The 16738-nt window shown below is 42.5% G+C and overlaps 1 protein-coding gene across 1 annotated transcript in view; it reads left to right on the forward strand.

Moving 5' to 3' along the window:
• The window catches only part of mei1 (meiotic double-stranded break formation protein 1), a gene marked incomplete at both ends in the record, with an annotated part of 87696 nt that overhangs the window by 70512 nt on the left and 446 nt on the right, over window positions 1–16738 (forward strand). Inside the window, 6 exons of the mRNA XM_084070697.1 lie at window positions 1–172; window positions 588–672; window positions 6472–6656; window positions 10287–10368; window positions 11366–11472; window positions 13139–13270. The exon at window positions 1–172 is cut by the window's left edge and continues 7 nt beyond it. Coding sequence (XP_083926823.1) covers window positions 1–172; window positions 588–672; window positions 6472–6656; window positions 10287–10368; window positions 11366–11472; window positions 13139–13270 — 763 coding nt within the window. The remainder of the gene's footprint in view (window positions 173–587; window positions 673–6471; window positions 6657–10286; window positions 10369–11365; window positions 11473–13138; window positions 13271–16738) is intronic.

Raw genomic sequence — 16738 nt, forward strand, 5'->3', positions numbered from 1 at the left:
CATGCTGCTCTCCAACACTGGACTGATGGACCTACTGCAGGCAATCCTCTCCTCCGCCTCCGCCTCTCCTCCATCCCTCTCTCCATCCCTCTCTCCATCCTCAGCCCTGCTGTGCTGCACGCGTCTCCTCCTGTCCTCCCTCATTACTCTGCAGCACCTTCACTCTGCTCAGGTACACACACACACACACACACACACACACACACACACACACACACACACACACACACACACACACACACACACGCACACACCCTGGCACTTTATTGTACACGCTGGCCCTACTTTCTGCATATTGTCACTTGAGGACAGAATGTTTCAACGCGGGCAGAGACTCAGTCAAGGACGAGGCGGACGAAAGCTCATACAGTAAAATAGAACGCAGATTCTGAATATAAAGCACCAATCGGATTCTTTCGATACGAAGCACAGCGCAAGTCGCTGCGTCACACAACTACCTCCTGCTTTTTTGATACTTTGTGTTGTTTGACTTTTCAAAAACATGTTTTTCGGCAGTAAAGATGGGCCTTATCTTGTTGCCCCCCTCCCCTCCCTCCTTCTGTTCCCAACTGTCTCCATTATTTAAGGTCCAAAGGAGCATCAGCTGGAGTCTGGACAGCACTGTGGATTGTCTGCTTTTCCAGAAAAGGAGCACAGACAGCCTCTTGCTGGGTAACACAAGACAAAACATGATGATTTATTTCTTTTATGATTATGATGTTTCTGTTTTTAGCAGACCTCCCACATACTGTAGATGACAAAATAATAGGAAATGAAGATAACTTAAAGATACAGTCAAATGATTTTTACAATTAAACCCTCTATACATAGTAAACCTTGCCAGGGTTGGCTCCGTAAAACAAATTGCCGTTCTACAAGCTCAAAAGGTTTCACATTGTGATGCATTGTGAGCTTGTAGATCGTCTATTTTCGGTGAATGTTACCCGTGAATAGGGATGCTACTGTTCAAGTGGTTCATTTGATTTGGTAGAATATTAATGTTAGTAGGTGTCATGTTTTTCAGCTTCAAATGTATAATTTCATTTTCTATAACTGTTTAGAGCACAGCCAATTCTCAGTGAGTTAAGGGGATGTGGGCCTCAGTTTAACAGGCAGTTGTCTGTCAGTGCCTAACTTAATTCCGAGGCATTCTCACACAGGAGAAAGTTCCTTAGCAGTACTTGACACAGATGACATGTTTGTCGCTTTATAGCTATATATTTCCCAAACTACAAAAAACTACAGAGATGGTTTCTGAACTCAATGACATTCTGTATAGTATTGGCGAAGATGACCCTCTCTTTTGTAGGTAATCTTTTTGGTATCATAAATCTATTCTTCCCTTTAATTGTTTAATTGAGTTTTAGCATCCACTCTAAATGGAGGCATCTTTCTGAGCTTCTACTGAAATAAACTTGCTGACTCATCAACAGCAACAACTAACTGACAGACTGACTGATGATGAGAATGTTTCAATTCTCCAAAGAAATCAGGTAATCAAAAGTTATATAATATGAAATAGTTGAATATAGCTGACAACAAGGAGGGTAGTTTCTCAAGGGGTTTTATATTTTCAAAGTTCAAACATTCTGGGTAACTACATATCATCAGTAAAAGAATACAATGATGATTAGCATTGGATCTTTAATGAATGTTTCTTGTGCTTTCATTTTTAAAAGGAAAATAATTAAGAAGACACTGAGAAAGATACAAAGATCTGTCTGTGTTGTACCCAACAGAGCTGCGCTCTCTCTTAAGACATCATCATCTCATCTCACACACAAACCAAACACTAATGATTGATTATTGTAGCTTCTGCATTGTGATTTACAGTCTTGCTATTTCGTTTCTTTCTCTTATTTTTTTCTTCATGATATATTGTTACTTTGGACAACAAATCCTTATCTTACCATACTACTATAAAATGGAGAAAACTGCCCTGTCTGTAATATACCTGCCCATCCAGTACACCTACAGACACCCTAGCTCAAAATGAGCCTGGTACCCCCCCCCCCGTAAGGACCCCTGAGGGACTTTGAGAACCAATGCCCTAGCTGATGTTTCAAACCAAGATAGATCAATATGCATGGCTCAGGATAATTGGTTTTGAAATCGTAAGGGTTGTGAAGCATGCTTCTACTGTACCATTAGAACAACACAGTATACATTATGGATTAAACTACAAAATAGTTAAGGACTAATCAATCTCAACCAGCACACAGGATGTGATGAACTAACCTAGAACCAAGTTCAGTGGTTAGAGGGAGAGAGGGCTTGAGCTGTGTGTGTGTGTGTGTGTGTGTGTGTGTGTGTGTGTGTGTGTGTGTGTGTGTGTGTGTGTGTGTGTGTGTGTGTGTGTGTGTGTGTGTGTGTGTGTGTGTGTGTGTGTGTGTGCGCGCGTGTGCGTGTGCGTGCACACGTGCGTGTGTGTGTGTGTGTGTGTGTGTGTGTGTGCATGTTTGTTTTAAGTGGGCATCTCCTATCACAGATGTTGGATTTAATTAGACCCAGGACACCTCCAGAAGGCTTAACAGTCGATTCTGGCATCCCAACACCAAGGGATTGTTGTTGAGATTTCAGTGGGGTGTGAAGCATCCCTGTGTAATAAACAGTTGTCTTTGTGTCTTTACTCCAACCTGACCATATACAGCCTTAAGCCTTTTTTTTCCGGAATTATTACGGAATTGCCAAAGCATCTCTGTGTGAAATTATGCAAGCTCCCGGGTGGATGTGTAAGCGAGCCTCATCGGAGGTGTAACTTATTACACTGGGGGTCAGTGTAATACAGTCCTCTTCGCCTCCCCGGTTTTGATTTGGTCTCTGGTGGCGTGAAACAGCACCCTTAAGTCATCCGTGCCCTGGCGAGCAGCGTTTCACGCACTTTAATTTTATTAAGTGGCCCCGGTCATCCCATGGTGACAGTCTCACAGAGAGATGATCCCTGCTGCTCCTGTCTCTGTCTGCCTGGCTGGATGAGTGGCTTGTCAGGACCAGGCTGATGTATGAGCTCCACTCCTTCTAACAACACCCCTACCTATCTCTCTTTCTCTGTCTTTCTTTTCTTCCTCTATCTATTTCTCTTTATTTCGTTTTTTATCCTTCTCCCTCTGTCTTTCTTTCTGCCTATTGCCCTCTTTCTTTCTCTGAACTCGCTACCCCTTCTCTCTCTCTCTCTCTCTCTCTCTCTCTCTCTCTCTCTCTCTCTGGCTCATGCTTGTCCCTCTCTTTGCTCTCCATCCTTCTCTCCCTCTTTCACATTCTCTCCTCCCTAGATCGATCTCTCTCAATTTTTTCCTTGCTCATTCTCCATTCACCCCTCCTGCTTTCTTTTCCCTTTTCTTCCCTCTACTCTTTCTCTCATTTTCTCTTTCTGACCCACCTCTTTCTCTCTCTCCCTCTCCCTCTCCTTTTCTCTCTTTCTTTCTCTCTCTCTCTCTCTCCCTCATCTCTTCCCTCTCCCCCTCTTCTCTTCTGCTGCCACTAATTGGGTCTCTCCTCTCTCTGAGGTCTCTAATATCTCAGTGTACATGACATAAGTGCTATGCAAATGGCTGCCAGCACTCAGACTCCATCCCGCCGCATTTAAGCAATCATTCCTCCTCTCTCTGTCACTCTTTATATCTGTCGCTCCCTCTTGTCTGGCTGACCTTTGTTCAACCCCTGCTTCTCACTGCACCATGCACGTTCTCTCTCTCTCTCTCTCTCTCTCTCTCTCTCTCTCTCTCTCTCTCTTGCTCTCTGACCTCCGTCTTTTTTGCCCCCTGCTCCTGTCATTTGTCAGGAAATCAGCTGTCCTTTAGCTCTCCACATCTATCCCCTGATCTCCTCCTGTTTTTTCAGACCATGCAGCAAGTATGATCCACTAAGTGTGTCAGTCTATTGCAGCTTATCGTTCATTATGTGCTTGTCCCCCCCCTCCTCTCTCTCTCTCTCATACTTTGTCACTTTTTCATCTGAATGTTTGTCACTAGCTGCCATATTCTTTCTGTCTTTATCTCTCCTCTTCTTTTGTATGCTGTTTCTGTCCTCTATAAACTCCCTTCTCATAAGACAGTGACAACAGGAACAGAGCTGTAGGGACAGGTGTGTGGCACTGATGTGTCTGATGGAGGAGCGTCTCGTTCCCTGACTCTCACCTTGATTTCCTGTTACTAAGGACATAGTCCCTCTGTGTTTTGTGAAGGATACGTTTTAGGCCAGTGATTCTCAACTGGTGGGCCATGAGGATAGTGCAAGTGGGCCCCCAAAACTTGGCAAAACACTACGAATTTAGCATTAATATAAAATAATTCATGTAAAGAAAATGGAGAAACCTTGTATCTCCATATTTCAACTTATGTTTTTTCGTAAATCACTGCCACAATTATTGCTTTCCGCGTTTGCCCACTGCCAGAGATCTTTCATTGAAAAAAAAAAAGTACTCAGGAGCCGAGATACAGAATGATTAAGTTTTAAGTTAACAAGGAAGTGGATGGGAGTCTAGATCTTCGAAAAATCATATCTCCTTGGTCTTTGGGTCAAATGGGCCAAAAAAAAGAGAACGTTTTACGTTCTTGGCAGAATTGGTTAATTACGTTTTTTACGTTTTTGGCAGGGAATGAGTTAATGCCCTACTTCATCATACAAGAGTTTTGCACAGAAGGAATGAAAATAGCAGATCTACAAGCTCACAACGCATCGCGACGCGCTGTGAGTTTGTAGATTTGCTAATTTCAGTAGTTTCATTACAAAAAATTATCATATTAAAGGAAGGGTTTTGGACATACAAGGTTTCCTCCCACCCGACGATATTTCAAAAAGCGACACTCCAATAAAAAACCTTTTTTTGACCAATACATTTTTTGGGCTATGGCTGACCTATTCCATCACTCAAGTTTTAAATTACCATACCATACTACTTGTCCATCGTCAACATCGGCCACATACGGTAGTTCACATATACCTCAACAATGTTTCCCAAAATAGCAAAAAAAATGTTGATATTGTGTTTGTTTACATTTTCCATATTCAATTAAAGTAATTCTTGATCAATTAAACAGCGCAATCGTTGCTAATAGCTGGAAGGCAAAATTACTTATTAATTAAATATTTTAATTAGTTAATTATTTTAATTGGAGTGCCGCTTTTCTCTATTGAACTTGAGTAATACTTAAGCAGAGTATCCAACTAGAAATCAGCCTTTGGCAAGGAACCTACTCTTCCATTAGCCTCTAGTTTGAGGGCATTAACGTTAATGTTTATCGGCAGTGCAATAGATTTATTCATATTCAAGTTTGACACCGCAGTGGAACCGGTTCAGCTGGCACCAAAAAGGTGGACCCAATCAAAATGGACACAAGGACACTGGATCTCATTGGTTATTATTTTGCCATTTGTGCGCTATACAGTATGTTGAGCAAATACCGGTAAAACAACCTGTTTGTTAGTTTCATCACTCTCTAGCCACTTACCAATGCTCTTGTCACAGTGTGTGTCAGGGGAGAAGATCCTTGTGCAGACAACAGGAGATAGAGCAAGTTACAGGTAGTGGAGACAGGCAAAGATCGAAAACCAGGAAAATAATCCAAACAGGCAAACTACTCCAGAGGGCGGGAAGAAATCTAAAATCCAGAAACATGTAAAAGGTCAAGGCACACAGGTCAGGCATTCAGAACATGTCTCTGAGACAGGACTCCAGTAGTAGGAACATGGAAAAGAATACAGAACCTGAGAGGTGGCTCAGGCAACAGAATATAGAAAACACGGACAGGGGCGAAGAGAGCTAGTAAAGGAAACACATGGTAACACGGGTCACTTTTACACATCATGTAAGATCATCATCATCATCGAGTTCATTTGATTGGCTCATTTGATTGATTTCTGCCAAGCCAACCAAACAAAGCTATGGGACAATTAAGTGGAAGCAAAATAAAAGCACAAGGAAATAAGGACAAAATGTCCTTTCAGTACAGGGTTGTTCGACATGGAATAACCTTCCATTGGTCATAAGAGATTGTCCTACTTTTCCATCCTCCAATCTAAAGAAAATGGTTACTTGATAACCAAACTTGTGACCATTCATAATCAATCTTGCACTTTATTTTGACACTGTATCCTGTAATTCTTGAAAGTAATACTGCACTTTATACACAACTCACTTTAGTATACAAATACATATTGCCCTGTGTAATGTAATGCAATGTACTCCGTTTTTATGCTTTGTGTGGGGACTACAGATGTAAATTAGAATCTTTGCTAAATCCGGCGTATTTACATTACATTGATATGTATTGTTCATTAATATGTGGTGTCCCGTCAAAATAAACAAATAAAGTAAAGTAAAAGTAACATGGTTGCAGTGGGAGAAGACGTGATACCTCCCTCCTCTCTCCTGTAACTAATCCTCACCTCTCTCTCCACTAACCTCTCCTTTTCCCTCTCTCTCCTTCCCTGTCCTGTCTTCTCTCCTTTCTCCTCCTTTCTACTCTCCAGCCAGCTCCCTGAGGTTGCTGCAGGCCCTCTTGGATGTGGACCTGAATTCAGCAGTAGTGTGTGTGAGCGCCGGTCCAGGGTTGGCCGCTCCTAGGCCCCTGGGGACCACAGACAGTGCTCTATATCCCCTCGGCTCCCGAGGAGCTCATTGCCTCACAGCCGCACTCTATGGACTCCTGCTACAGGTATGAAGGGCAATTGGATTAAGTGTGTGTGTGTGTGTGTGTGTGTGTGTGTGTGTGTGTGTGTGTGTGTGTGTGTGTGTGTGTGTGTGTGTGTGTGTGTGTGTGTGTGTGTGTGTGAAACCAATTATGGGAGACACAGGAGAGCAGCCTTCTATTCAGTATTCAACCCTGAGGCTGCCAGATTTAGTCGGAAGTTAAAATATTTGCTGTGTACCTACCCACCTAGAGTACAGTGACCAGACATCCCGGTATGTCCGGGATTGTCCCCCTGACAAATATTGGTAAAATGCAAAAATGTCCCTGTTTTCAACATTCACTACCAAATTGTTCCAGGTTTCACCACAATTACAACTAGAAAAATGTGCTCCTCGGAGTGTAGGATGGCATTTCTTCCTTGGCAAAATTTGGCATTTTCTTCCTTCCTAGGGGGTTTGTGCTTTCACGGCAATCGGACGCTGCGTTCATGATTTGAAGCATTCTGTTCAAAACGGATCACTCCTGCAAACTTCAGGATGGAATATGAACAATCGGATAGATCTGTCTTGATCACATGACTATAGAGATAATGTGTTCCGTTTTGCGTGATGTTTGGACAAAATCTGTAAGAGTAATATAAAAAAGAAATATCTGCCTCCTGGTGGCGCTATAACAGACAGGCCAATGTGAAAGATTTGGGGCAGAGTTTCTGCTCTGGCCTCCAGGGAGTGTTTCACACAGTTTCACTCCGATCGGTCCAAACGGTGCCGGAGATTAGCTGTATACAGACTGATGGACGGACACACGGACGGACGGACAGGGGGCAAAACATTGTCTCGGCCAAGCCTTCGGCCTGGCGGAGACAAAAGGGTACAAAGATGCCATGTATAGATACTAGCATGGCAGTATGTAAACTTTGTTTTTAGACTAAAGTGCACATGCCACTTTTTGTAAACAAAGTGAATAAAAACCACAGGTGCTCTCCTATGTCCACTCCCTGTTTGTCACTTGTCTAGCAGTAATCTGATAGCTTGCTCTCGTTGTGATAATAAAGCCAAAGAAAATTATGCTTCAGCTGTTATCTCTCTGTCTCCCTTTCACAAGCAAGGAGACATGGGTAATTAAAGATTTATTAAAGAACATTTTGCGTCATGGAATGCCAGACACGTCTCTAATGCGTTGACAGGCTTTGTCTCCAGAATGTGTTTTTAAGTATGCAGGTGATATATGGACTCATACACTGTGAATTATAAGAGGAAAACTAGTCCTTCACAAGCATTCACGTTATGATGCGTTTTCAAAGGGCGTTTCAGAGTAGGTGTACATTATAAAGTAAAGTGTGACTAGAGAGAGGGAACAGAGAGGGTAGGAGGAATCATCCCATACTGCAAAAATAATATTTAGAATTAGAATAATATATTTTTTGCTGTACAGGATGCCATGCAACACTGGGCTTGAGTTTGTCTAGTATACAGTCAAATCATTTATCTATTTGTAATTCTGAGAGCGCAAATGTACTGTAAATATTACATTTGCACACCGAGATTTACAGTAACACTCAGGATTGTGCACTATACATTAATTGGGTTCTTATGAAGACACTCAAACAGACTCGACTTTATGATTTAAAAAAAAAGTGTGACCTTTTATGACCACAGCAGTGCTATATAATGTCACACTTCATAGGGGCACCACATTAAAAATTATGACGCACTAAATTATATTATCCCACGACCACATACAGTAGATTGCCATCATCTTTACAGTGATCCGTTAACAGGAAGTCAGAGCAGCCACACATTAAAATCCTCAGTGTTCATTTATCCGTTTGTAACTGAGAGTGTTACGTACAAACGTGGACCCTTACGGGTCCATTTGGTTACATTTGTGCACTCTCAGATTTGAATTAACACTCAGGATTGTATAGGGCGTACACACATAGAGCATGAATTATTTTCTTCCTCTACATGGATGAGGCTCTGGCATATTTTAAAGTGCTTGACTCTGCAGGGTTGCAGTATTGAGTGGCTGTGATAGATGTGTATAAATACCACTTAGATGCAGCTCTAGCTCTGCTCGCTTCACAAGATCCACTGTCCATTAAATTGACTTTACATCCGGTCATTTGTTTTGCAGAACATCCATGAAGAAATAACACGTATCCATTACAAGCAACATTTAACAAATCAGCCGTTGGTGTTCTGTCTTCCTTGTGATCGTCCGATGCCCCCAGGATGACAGGGTTAATGCCAATTTATTTTCCATTATGCCACTGATAGAATTACAAAACATTTTCATGTTCACATTTTTACCATTAGCATTGCATCCGAATATGTTCAAATTGTCACTCACAGAAAACATCACAGCAAGCTAACAGGACAAAAAGAGGTTCTGACTTTATTTGCTGATGTTCATAAGAATGTGCTGTTTTAGATAATATGTAAATCTAAATGCTGAAAGGTGAGAAGCCACTTACTGTAAATGCAGAAGTATGTTTAATCATGCTTTCAATAGCACAGATATAAAATGCTTAAAGGGCAGAGAACACAAATATAGGCTTCAGATGCAGTCAAGCAAGAAGTTCCTCCTCAGGCAGCATGGGAGCCCTTTTCTCCTCACACTATACTATGTCTGTGTGTGTGTGTGTGTGTGTGTGTGTGTGTGTGTGTGTGTGTGTGTGTGTGTGTGTGTGTGTGTGTGTGTGTGTGTGTGTGTGTGTGTGTGTGTGTGTGTGTGTGTGTGTGTGTGAGTGTGAGTGTGAGAGAGAGAGACACTGTAAGGCAACGCTCAGCTCTGGCTTTGCAGTTCACTGCTCTGAGGCCTGCTGTTAGGCTACTGATATGAACTGTTCCCCGCCTCCCCTCCTCTCTCCCTTTTCCTCCTCTCTACTTGGGATCACATGATACAGCTCTTTGAGTTGCCCTCCTATTTTTTCTCCTTTTCTCAAACATGTTCTCCCTGTGGCCCCCCCTCCTTATTTCCACCCCCCGCCTCCTCCTCTCCTCTCCTCTCTCTTCTTCTCACTTAGTTTCTCCTCTCTGTTTTTGCTTGTGGTAGATAATAGGGTATGACTGTTAGAGCCATCCTCCTTTCTGTGCCTCTGCTGTCTTTGTATCACTTCCCTTCTCCACTCCTCTCCTCTTCACACATGTCTCCTCTCATGTTGTCCTCGCTTCTCTCTTCTCCTATTCTCCCTTCCTTTTCACACACCCCTCTCCTCTCCTCTCCTCTCCTCTACTCTACTGTGTGTACCATGGTCTTCAGGAGGAGTGTGTTTCCACAGACCTCTCTGTATCTGTCTGGCCTACTTCATTATATTAGGACTCTAGTCACTGCTCAGCCAGGCCTGGCACTATGGGAGACGCATGTATTATTAAAACACTCCCTCGCAGGTCCTAACTTATTGTCCCCTTGGCCTTCTCCGCTTGCGTGCGTGCGTGCGTGCGTGCGTGCGTGCGTGCGTGCGTGCGCGTGTGAGCGTGCGAGCGTGCGTGCACGTCCTTCTGCACACCTGCAATGGTCCTTAACACCCCCCCCCCCCCCACACACACACAAAATGAGAAAAGATCAACTAAAGTAACCACCACTTCAGGTTTGGCATCAATCATTCTTTTAGAGGGTAAACAATGTGTTTATGTTCATGTTTTCTTTCAGAAGCAGGAGCTGCTGCTAGTTGCTTCAGTCAATTGTCTGAACTCCCTGCTGAGCTTCCTGCACAGGAGGAGTCCAGCTACAGGTCAGATGTAAAGGGAGTGTGTGTGTGTGTGTGTGTGTGTGTGTGTGTGTGTGTGTGTGTGTGTGTGTGTGTGTGTGTGTGTGTGTGTGTGTGTGTGTGTGTGTGTGTGTGTGTGTGTGTGTGTGTGTGTGTGTGTGTGTGTGTGTGTGTGTGTGTGTGTGTGTGTGTGTGTGTGTGTGCGCGCGCGCGCGTGTGTGTGTGTGTTGGAGGTGGCAGGGGGACTCTCTATTTTGAATGTACCGTAAGCTGTCAAAACCATCCCTCTATTATTATTATTGTTTGTTAAGGTATCACTAAGCCCATGTACAGTAATATGTATTTGAGTTATCTTGAAATCAACTTCACTGTATTGAACTAAACTAACCTTAGGTAGACTAAGGTAGAATTTAACTGGATAGAACTTAACTGGACATATACTGGACTGAACCTAAATGGACCTTTACTAGACTGAACTTCATTGGACTTTTACTGGGCAGAGCTGAAATGAGAACAACTGTAACCGAGACTGAATCAATTTGAACTGGATCAGACTTGGCGGAAATTAAGTGAAGTACACTGAACTGAAGTGAATTTAGCTGTACTGATCTGAATTCAGTTGGACTAATGACACTGAACTGAACTCTATTGGACTGTGAATGAACTGAACACATTTACTTAACTAAATTACCTTCCTTCATTCTTCCCCCTTGGGCCTTGAATCTGCCCCCCCCTTGTGCGTACACAAAGGGTGTAGAAGATGCTTACTCTATCCATCCTTGATACAGTTGACATAAAGTGTTGCTGTACGGTGTATTTAGATATGTAGATACAGTATACAGTGATGTGTTGCTGTGTAGAGACTAAATATGCACTGTAGGTGTCAAGGTATCGTCTGTTAAATATTTGATGATACCATGAACTCAAAGTGTTTGATGCGTGTGTGTGTGTGTGTGTGTGTGTGTGTGTGTGTGTGTGTGTGTGTGTGTGTGTGTGTGTGTGTGTTCGTGCGTGCGTGCAGCCCAGCTTGTTTTGTCTCAGCCATGGATTGGATTCCTCCTCTTCACCCTGCTCAACTCAGGAGAGAGCTGTCGACTGCACCCTGCCACACTCACACTCCTCACTCTGGTGACTCATTATTACACACACACACACACACACACACACACACACACACACACACACACACACACACACACACACAGGGCTAAACACAGCCATCCATCTCCAGGTAAGTTACTTTAACTTAATAACTAGTTACTGCTCTCATATACTAGTAACTTGCGGTAGTTATTTTACTAGTTACAGCATTATAAAAGTAACTAGTCACTAGTATACTTTTGCGTTAGTTCAATTTTTTTGCTACAATATTAATGTATATATTTTCATGTTGCGACACAAGACAACAACTCTCAACTTGTATCTGTTCAACTCACTATGATGAAAGCTAGTAGATATTGGAAGCATGTCTTCAACAACAACATACCTTGAAATCAGTTCTGTGTGTGTGTGTGTGTGTGTGTGTGTGTGTGTGTGTGTGTGTGTGTGTGTGTGTGTGTGTGTGTGTGTGTGTGTGTGTGTGTGTGTGTGTGTGTGTGTGTGTGTGTGTGTGTGTGTATACACAAAGTATATTTGTGTTGTATTACGAATGAAAAGTTATGACATAGTACTAAAAACTCAAAACCACCACATCCAGCTAACAGTACATTACTCCTAGCAGCCATCATGTTACAGTAGTGAAGATATCTTTATTGAAATCTGCTGTCCTCCCTGTAGAGTGGCTATAACTCTACAATTGTTCTTCCTTTCACTTTATCTTTCTGTCTCACTTAATCTGTTATACTTGTGTTCTATCTTGTTCTCTCTCTCTCTCTCTCTCTCTCTCTCTCTCTCTCTCTCTCTCTCTGTCTCTCTCACTTTTCTTGGTTTAAATGTACCCTCTCACTTGCTCTAGTATGTCTACGCTTGAGTTTCAATAAATCATCAGTTTACAATTTAGGCATTTAGCAGATGCTCTTACAAGTTTGTAAGAGCAACTTACAAACTTACGGTGCAAGACCATAAACAGTGGCATGAGCGTTAGTTTACAAACAACAGGGTAAATTATCAAGTAAATACAGTCCAAAGAAATAAATTAAGAGCTACAAAGTAACTAGGATACAGGTACTGTAAACATCAAACCTAGCATAGCATAACTAGCATATAGGCAACAGATAGTGGTACAAGGAAATAAGAACTAATCTTCTTGCTCATCTCTTGGTTCCAGTGTCTACCACCACATTCTCTCTCTGGCCCAGTAGTTGGAAACAGCTCACAACATGTCACATTGCAACGCATTGTGAGCTTTTAGATCGGTGATTTTTGGTGGGTGACACCAGCCTAAGTATAACTAAGGCTTCAGGGTTAAGGTCCGTTCACACCGGGAGCGTTTATTGTTTATTTAAACTGCTGTTTGTGTTATGAGTACATGCACATAGAAGTTGAATCTTCACCGCAAATAAAATCACCAAACTGTATCAATGAGGCATTACCAACATAAAAGTTTGGGGTGAAATAATCGCTCCTGGTGTGTAATGACCTTTAGGGTTAAAAAGTTTAAAATGGCATTTATAAAATTTCGGTCATAAAATGTTGATGTCCTCACAAGGCAACCTCTGTACCCATTCAGTGTCATATTATACAGTGTGTGTGTGTGTGTGTGTGTGTGTGTGTGTGTGTGTGTGTGTGTGTGTGTGTGTGTGTGTGTGTGTGTGTGTGTGTGTGTGTGTGTGTGTGTGTGTGGTCTCTCGTCCAGCTGTTGCAGCAAGGCAGTAGGGTGTTGCAGTGGGTTCCTCACTTAGATCAGGTGTTGGAGGCCGTGGAGAGAAAAGAACCCATGGAATTGGGAAACCAAACCGTTCATGCCCTCCGGCTGCTGCTCACACAGGTACGCTGTCATACACAAAGTGTTCATTTAACTCTGAGAGTTACAAATGGATAAATGATTTTACAATATACTGTACACATTTGCCCTATGGCACTCACATAAATATAGGATATAAACCACACACACACACACACACACACACACACACACACACACACACACACACACACACACACACACACACACACACACACACACACACAGAATATGCAATACAGTACACATTATGAACATACAATGTACACCTAACACCTACGGCAACAAACTTCCACACTCCTGCATGTAAACAGAAAGTCAAGTTCATTTAAAGTACAGTGTGAGTGAAGTGTGTTCTCATATTACTGCATCTTTTAGCTGTGGGCATTCATTCTCCACAGAGAACAGCGAGGGCATGGAAATTACATGACAGCAGGGAAAATGAGAAGAAGAAGTTGAAGAGCTCAGCTTACTTGATGCAAATATAACAGCAGCGCTTTGCATAGCGGGAAAACCCCAATTAACTGCCAGAGCGTCTGCTGAAACAGTCTCCGTGTGCGAGGTTACGTGCCGAGGACATGCCCAATCAGACAGTATAGTATACACTTAAATCAGTCCTTGCTTCACATAATGGTGGCTGGTTCACAGTGTGTCAACGTGCTATTTAATCGGAGCCACTGAAACACAATTCACTTGATATAAGATTTAAAATATTACTGCCATAATAATACACCAGGGGGGTGTTATTTACTGTAATAATGGGTAATGGATTTCTCTTACAGCCAGCATCACACAAGTACCCATTTTATAGTCCGGACAGACTCAAGGATATTATGGTTTGTGTGTGATTACTGTTAATGATGGCATTTTTATTTTTATAAGAATGCATAAGAATAGTAGAGACATTTAAGTTAGTTAACTTGCTCCTTGGCTGGTACATTTAACTTCCAGTTATTTTAGCAGCCAGTGTGTTAACCACTGCTAGCATCACCGCTAAGCTGAAGCCAATCATAAAGTTTAGAACATCCACCTGTCCAATCAAATTGCTTGTTAGAAACTACTATATTATACATGGAATAGAGAGCCAAAAAAAAACTCAAGATATATCATACTGTGTATATGAATGTAGCTCAGAGTCGGTGAAACATAATGAACTGACAGTCTGATGGCACCAGCTACTTTAATGGTAGAGTTTTGGACTGTATTTGCATGCAGTACAGTATGTGTGCAGGTGTGTGTCACTATATGTCTGTTTTCAAGGGTACATGTCTGTGGTGTGGTGCATGTGTGCGTGCGTGCGTGTACTGTGTGTGTGCGCGCGCGCGTGTGTGTGTGTGTGTGTGTGTGTGTGTGTGTGTGTGTGTGTGTGTGTGTGTGTGTGTTTGTGTGCGTGTGAGTAGGAGGATAAAAGGCTGGAGGAAACGGTGTTCAACCTGACAGACACAATTCTCTTAACAGTCTCATGCCAGCACAGAGTTGCCCTCATGTCAGCTCTGCTGTCTCAGTCTGTCAGACACACACACACACACACACACACACACACACACACACACACACACACACACACACACACACACACACATGCACAGGATTGATATGCTTTGTGTATCTGCCACTAGACTGGATTTCATCTCAGTAGGTGGAGGAAGCTTTCTGTGAGCTCATTTGTCATGAGTGATCTGGTATCACCGTCTTCCTTCTGCCCTACCTTGGGGCCTGACATAGCTGTCAACTGTGTGTGTGTGTGTGTGTGTGTGTGTGTGTGTGTGTGTGTGTGTGTGTGTGTGTGTGTGTGTGTGTGTGTGTGTGTGTGTGTGTGTGTGTGTGTGTGTACGTGTGTGTCAGTGTGTACGTGTGTGGATGCAAGCTTCTGTCCATGTACACATAATGTATGTTGTGAACTTGTGAGCATACATGCAACCTTTGGCTCTAAGCTTTATCAAACTGCCTGTGTGTGTGTGTGTGTGTGTGTGTGTGTGTGTGTGTGTGTGTGTGTGTGTGTGTGTGTGTGTGTGTGTGTGTGTGTGTGTGTGTGCGCGCGCACACACACGTGCGTGCGTGCGTGTGTGTGCATGCATGTGACTCACTGTCCAGTATAACAGTAAGCTGAGGTGAAGGCCACTGTAGCAGTTTATGCTCGACTAGCTTGTATATCAGCTTGTATGTCTTTTTAGGATTTTTACTTCTCTACAGATTTTATATAGCCTCCTCGATTCTCAATTCTGTCACCTATTTCTGTCTCTCTCCCTCACTCACTCCGTCTCACTCTTGTTTTCTCCCTCTCTCTCTCTTACGTCTATATATTTTTAGTCTTAACCCTCAGAGTCTGTATCATAATCTAATTATAACAACAAAAAAAAACACGAAGCTTCTTCATATTAGATCTCTCACTCATTACCTTACATGGTGCAATTTGGTGGTCAAAGTAGACGATGAGCCACTACACACATCTAGGTTACCCTTGTTGTTAATTTCTCCGTCTTTCCTCCCACAGACACACACACACACACACATGCACACTTGAAGAGTGCCGTCCCTCAGAAAGGTGCATGCTATGAGCGCAAAAAAAAACAGAAAATCGAACCTTGCCGTAAGAAATTACGGACGAATATTTCAGAGGCAGTGGGTAAACGTGATTGACACAAAGTGAGGTCCTTTTTTTTTGTTAGAAAAAAATTATCTGATTCTCAGGTTGACAAGTCCTGAGAACATACATACTGCACACTGGACAGCTGGTGAAGGAGACAAAATCCATTCCGTTTGATCCGACTCCATCCACCCTCCTCGCTGTGTTTTCCAGACCGGACCTGTCGGCTCTGACTGACAACACCCATCAGTCAAGACAAATGGGAACAAACAATGTCTCATTCCTACAGGCATCACTCTCCTGAATTCAGAGAGAATTGGCCCTGTTTTAGCTGTTGTGGGGCGATGTTAGTAATGATGTAATAGTACCTGATGATCATTAAGTTGATGATGATATACATCATGAATTTGTAACATTTTCATTTTTATAAATACATGTTGATACAGGTGATAGTTTTGCTTAATGTTGTGGTTAAACTTGACAGTCACAGAACCTCATCATCTTTAGTATTTGTGTTTTCAGGTTTGTAATCATAATCACTTGCAGGTTATGGTACTGTAGGTTATATTTGGTGGCTTTTTACATGAGATGCTGGTTGAAATCTCTGGACTACTTTGGTAAAGCTGGGTAGGGTAATAATTGACAGTTCCCTGTGTGTGGGTAAAGTGTGGAGCACTCTTTGTGAAACTCCTCTAAATATGGTAAATAGTCGCCTCATTAAATAACATTGAAAGGAGAAAAAAAGCCTTTTGTGTACCTTTCTGAAAAACTAATTGGCTACTCTGGGAAAAGTAATGTTGAGCCTTCAGATTCTCCTCCCAACCCACCTTTCCTCTCTCACTTTTCATCCTGTTCCTCTTCCTTGCTCATCACTCAATCCTCAGCTTGTGTTGTGTATCTTCTCA

Source organism: Gymnoscopelus microlampas (assembly GCF_963454915.1).
Source record: "Gymnoscopelus microlampas genome assembly, chromosome: 11".
NCBI lineage: Eukaryota > Metazoa > Chordata > Actinopteri > Myctophiformes > Myctophidae > Gymnoscopelus > Gymnoscopelus microlampas.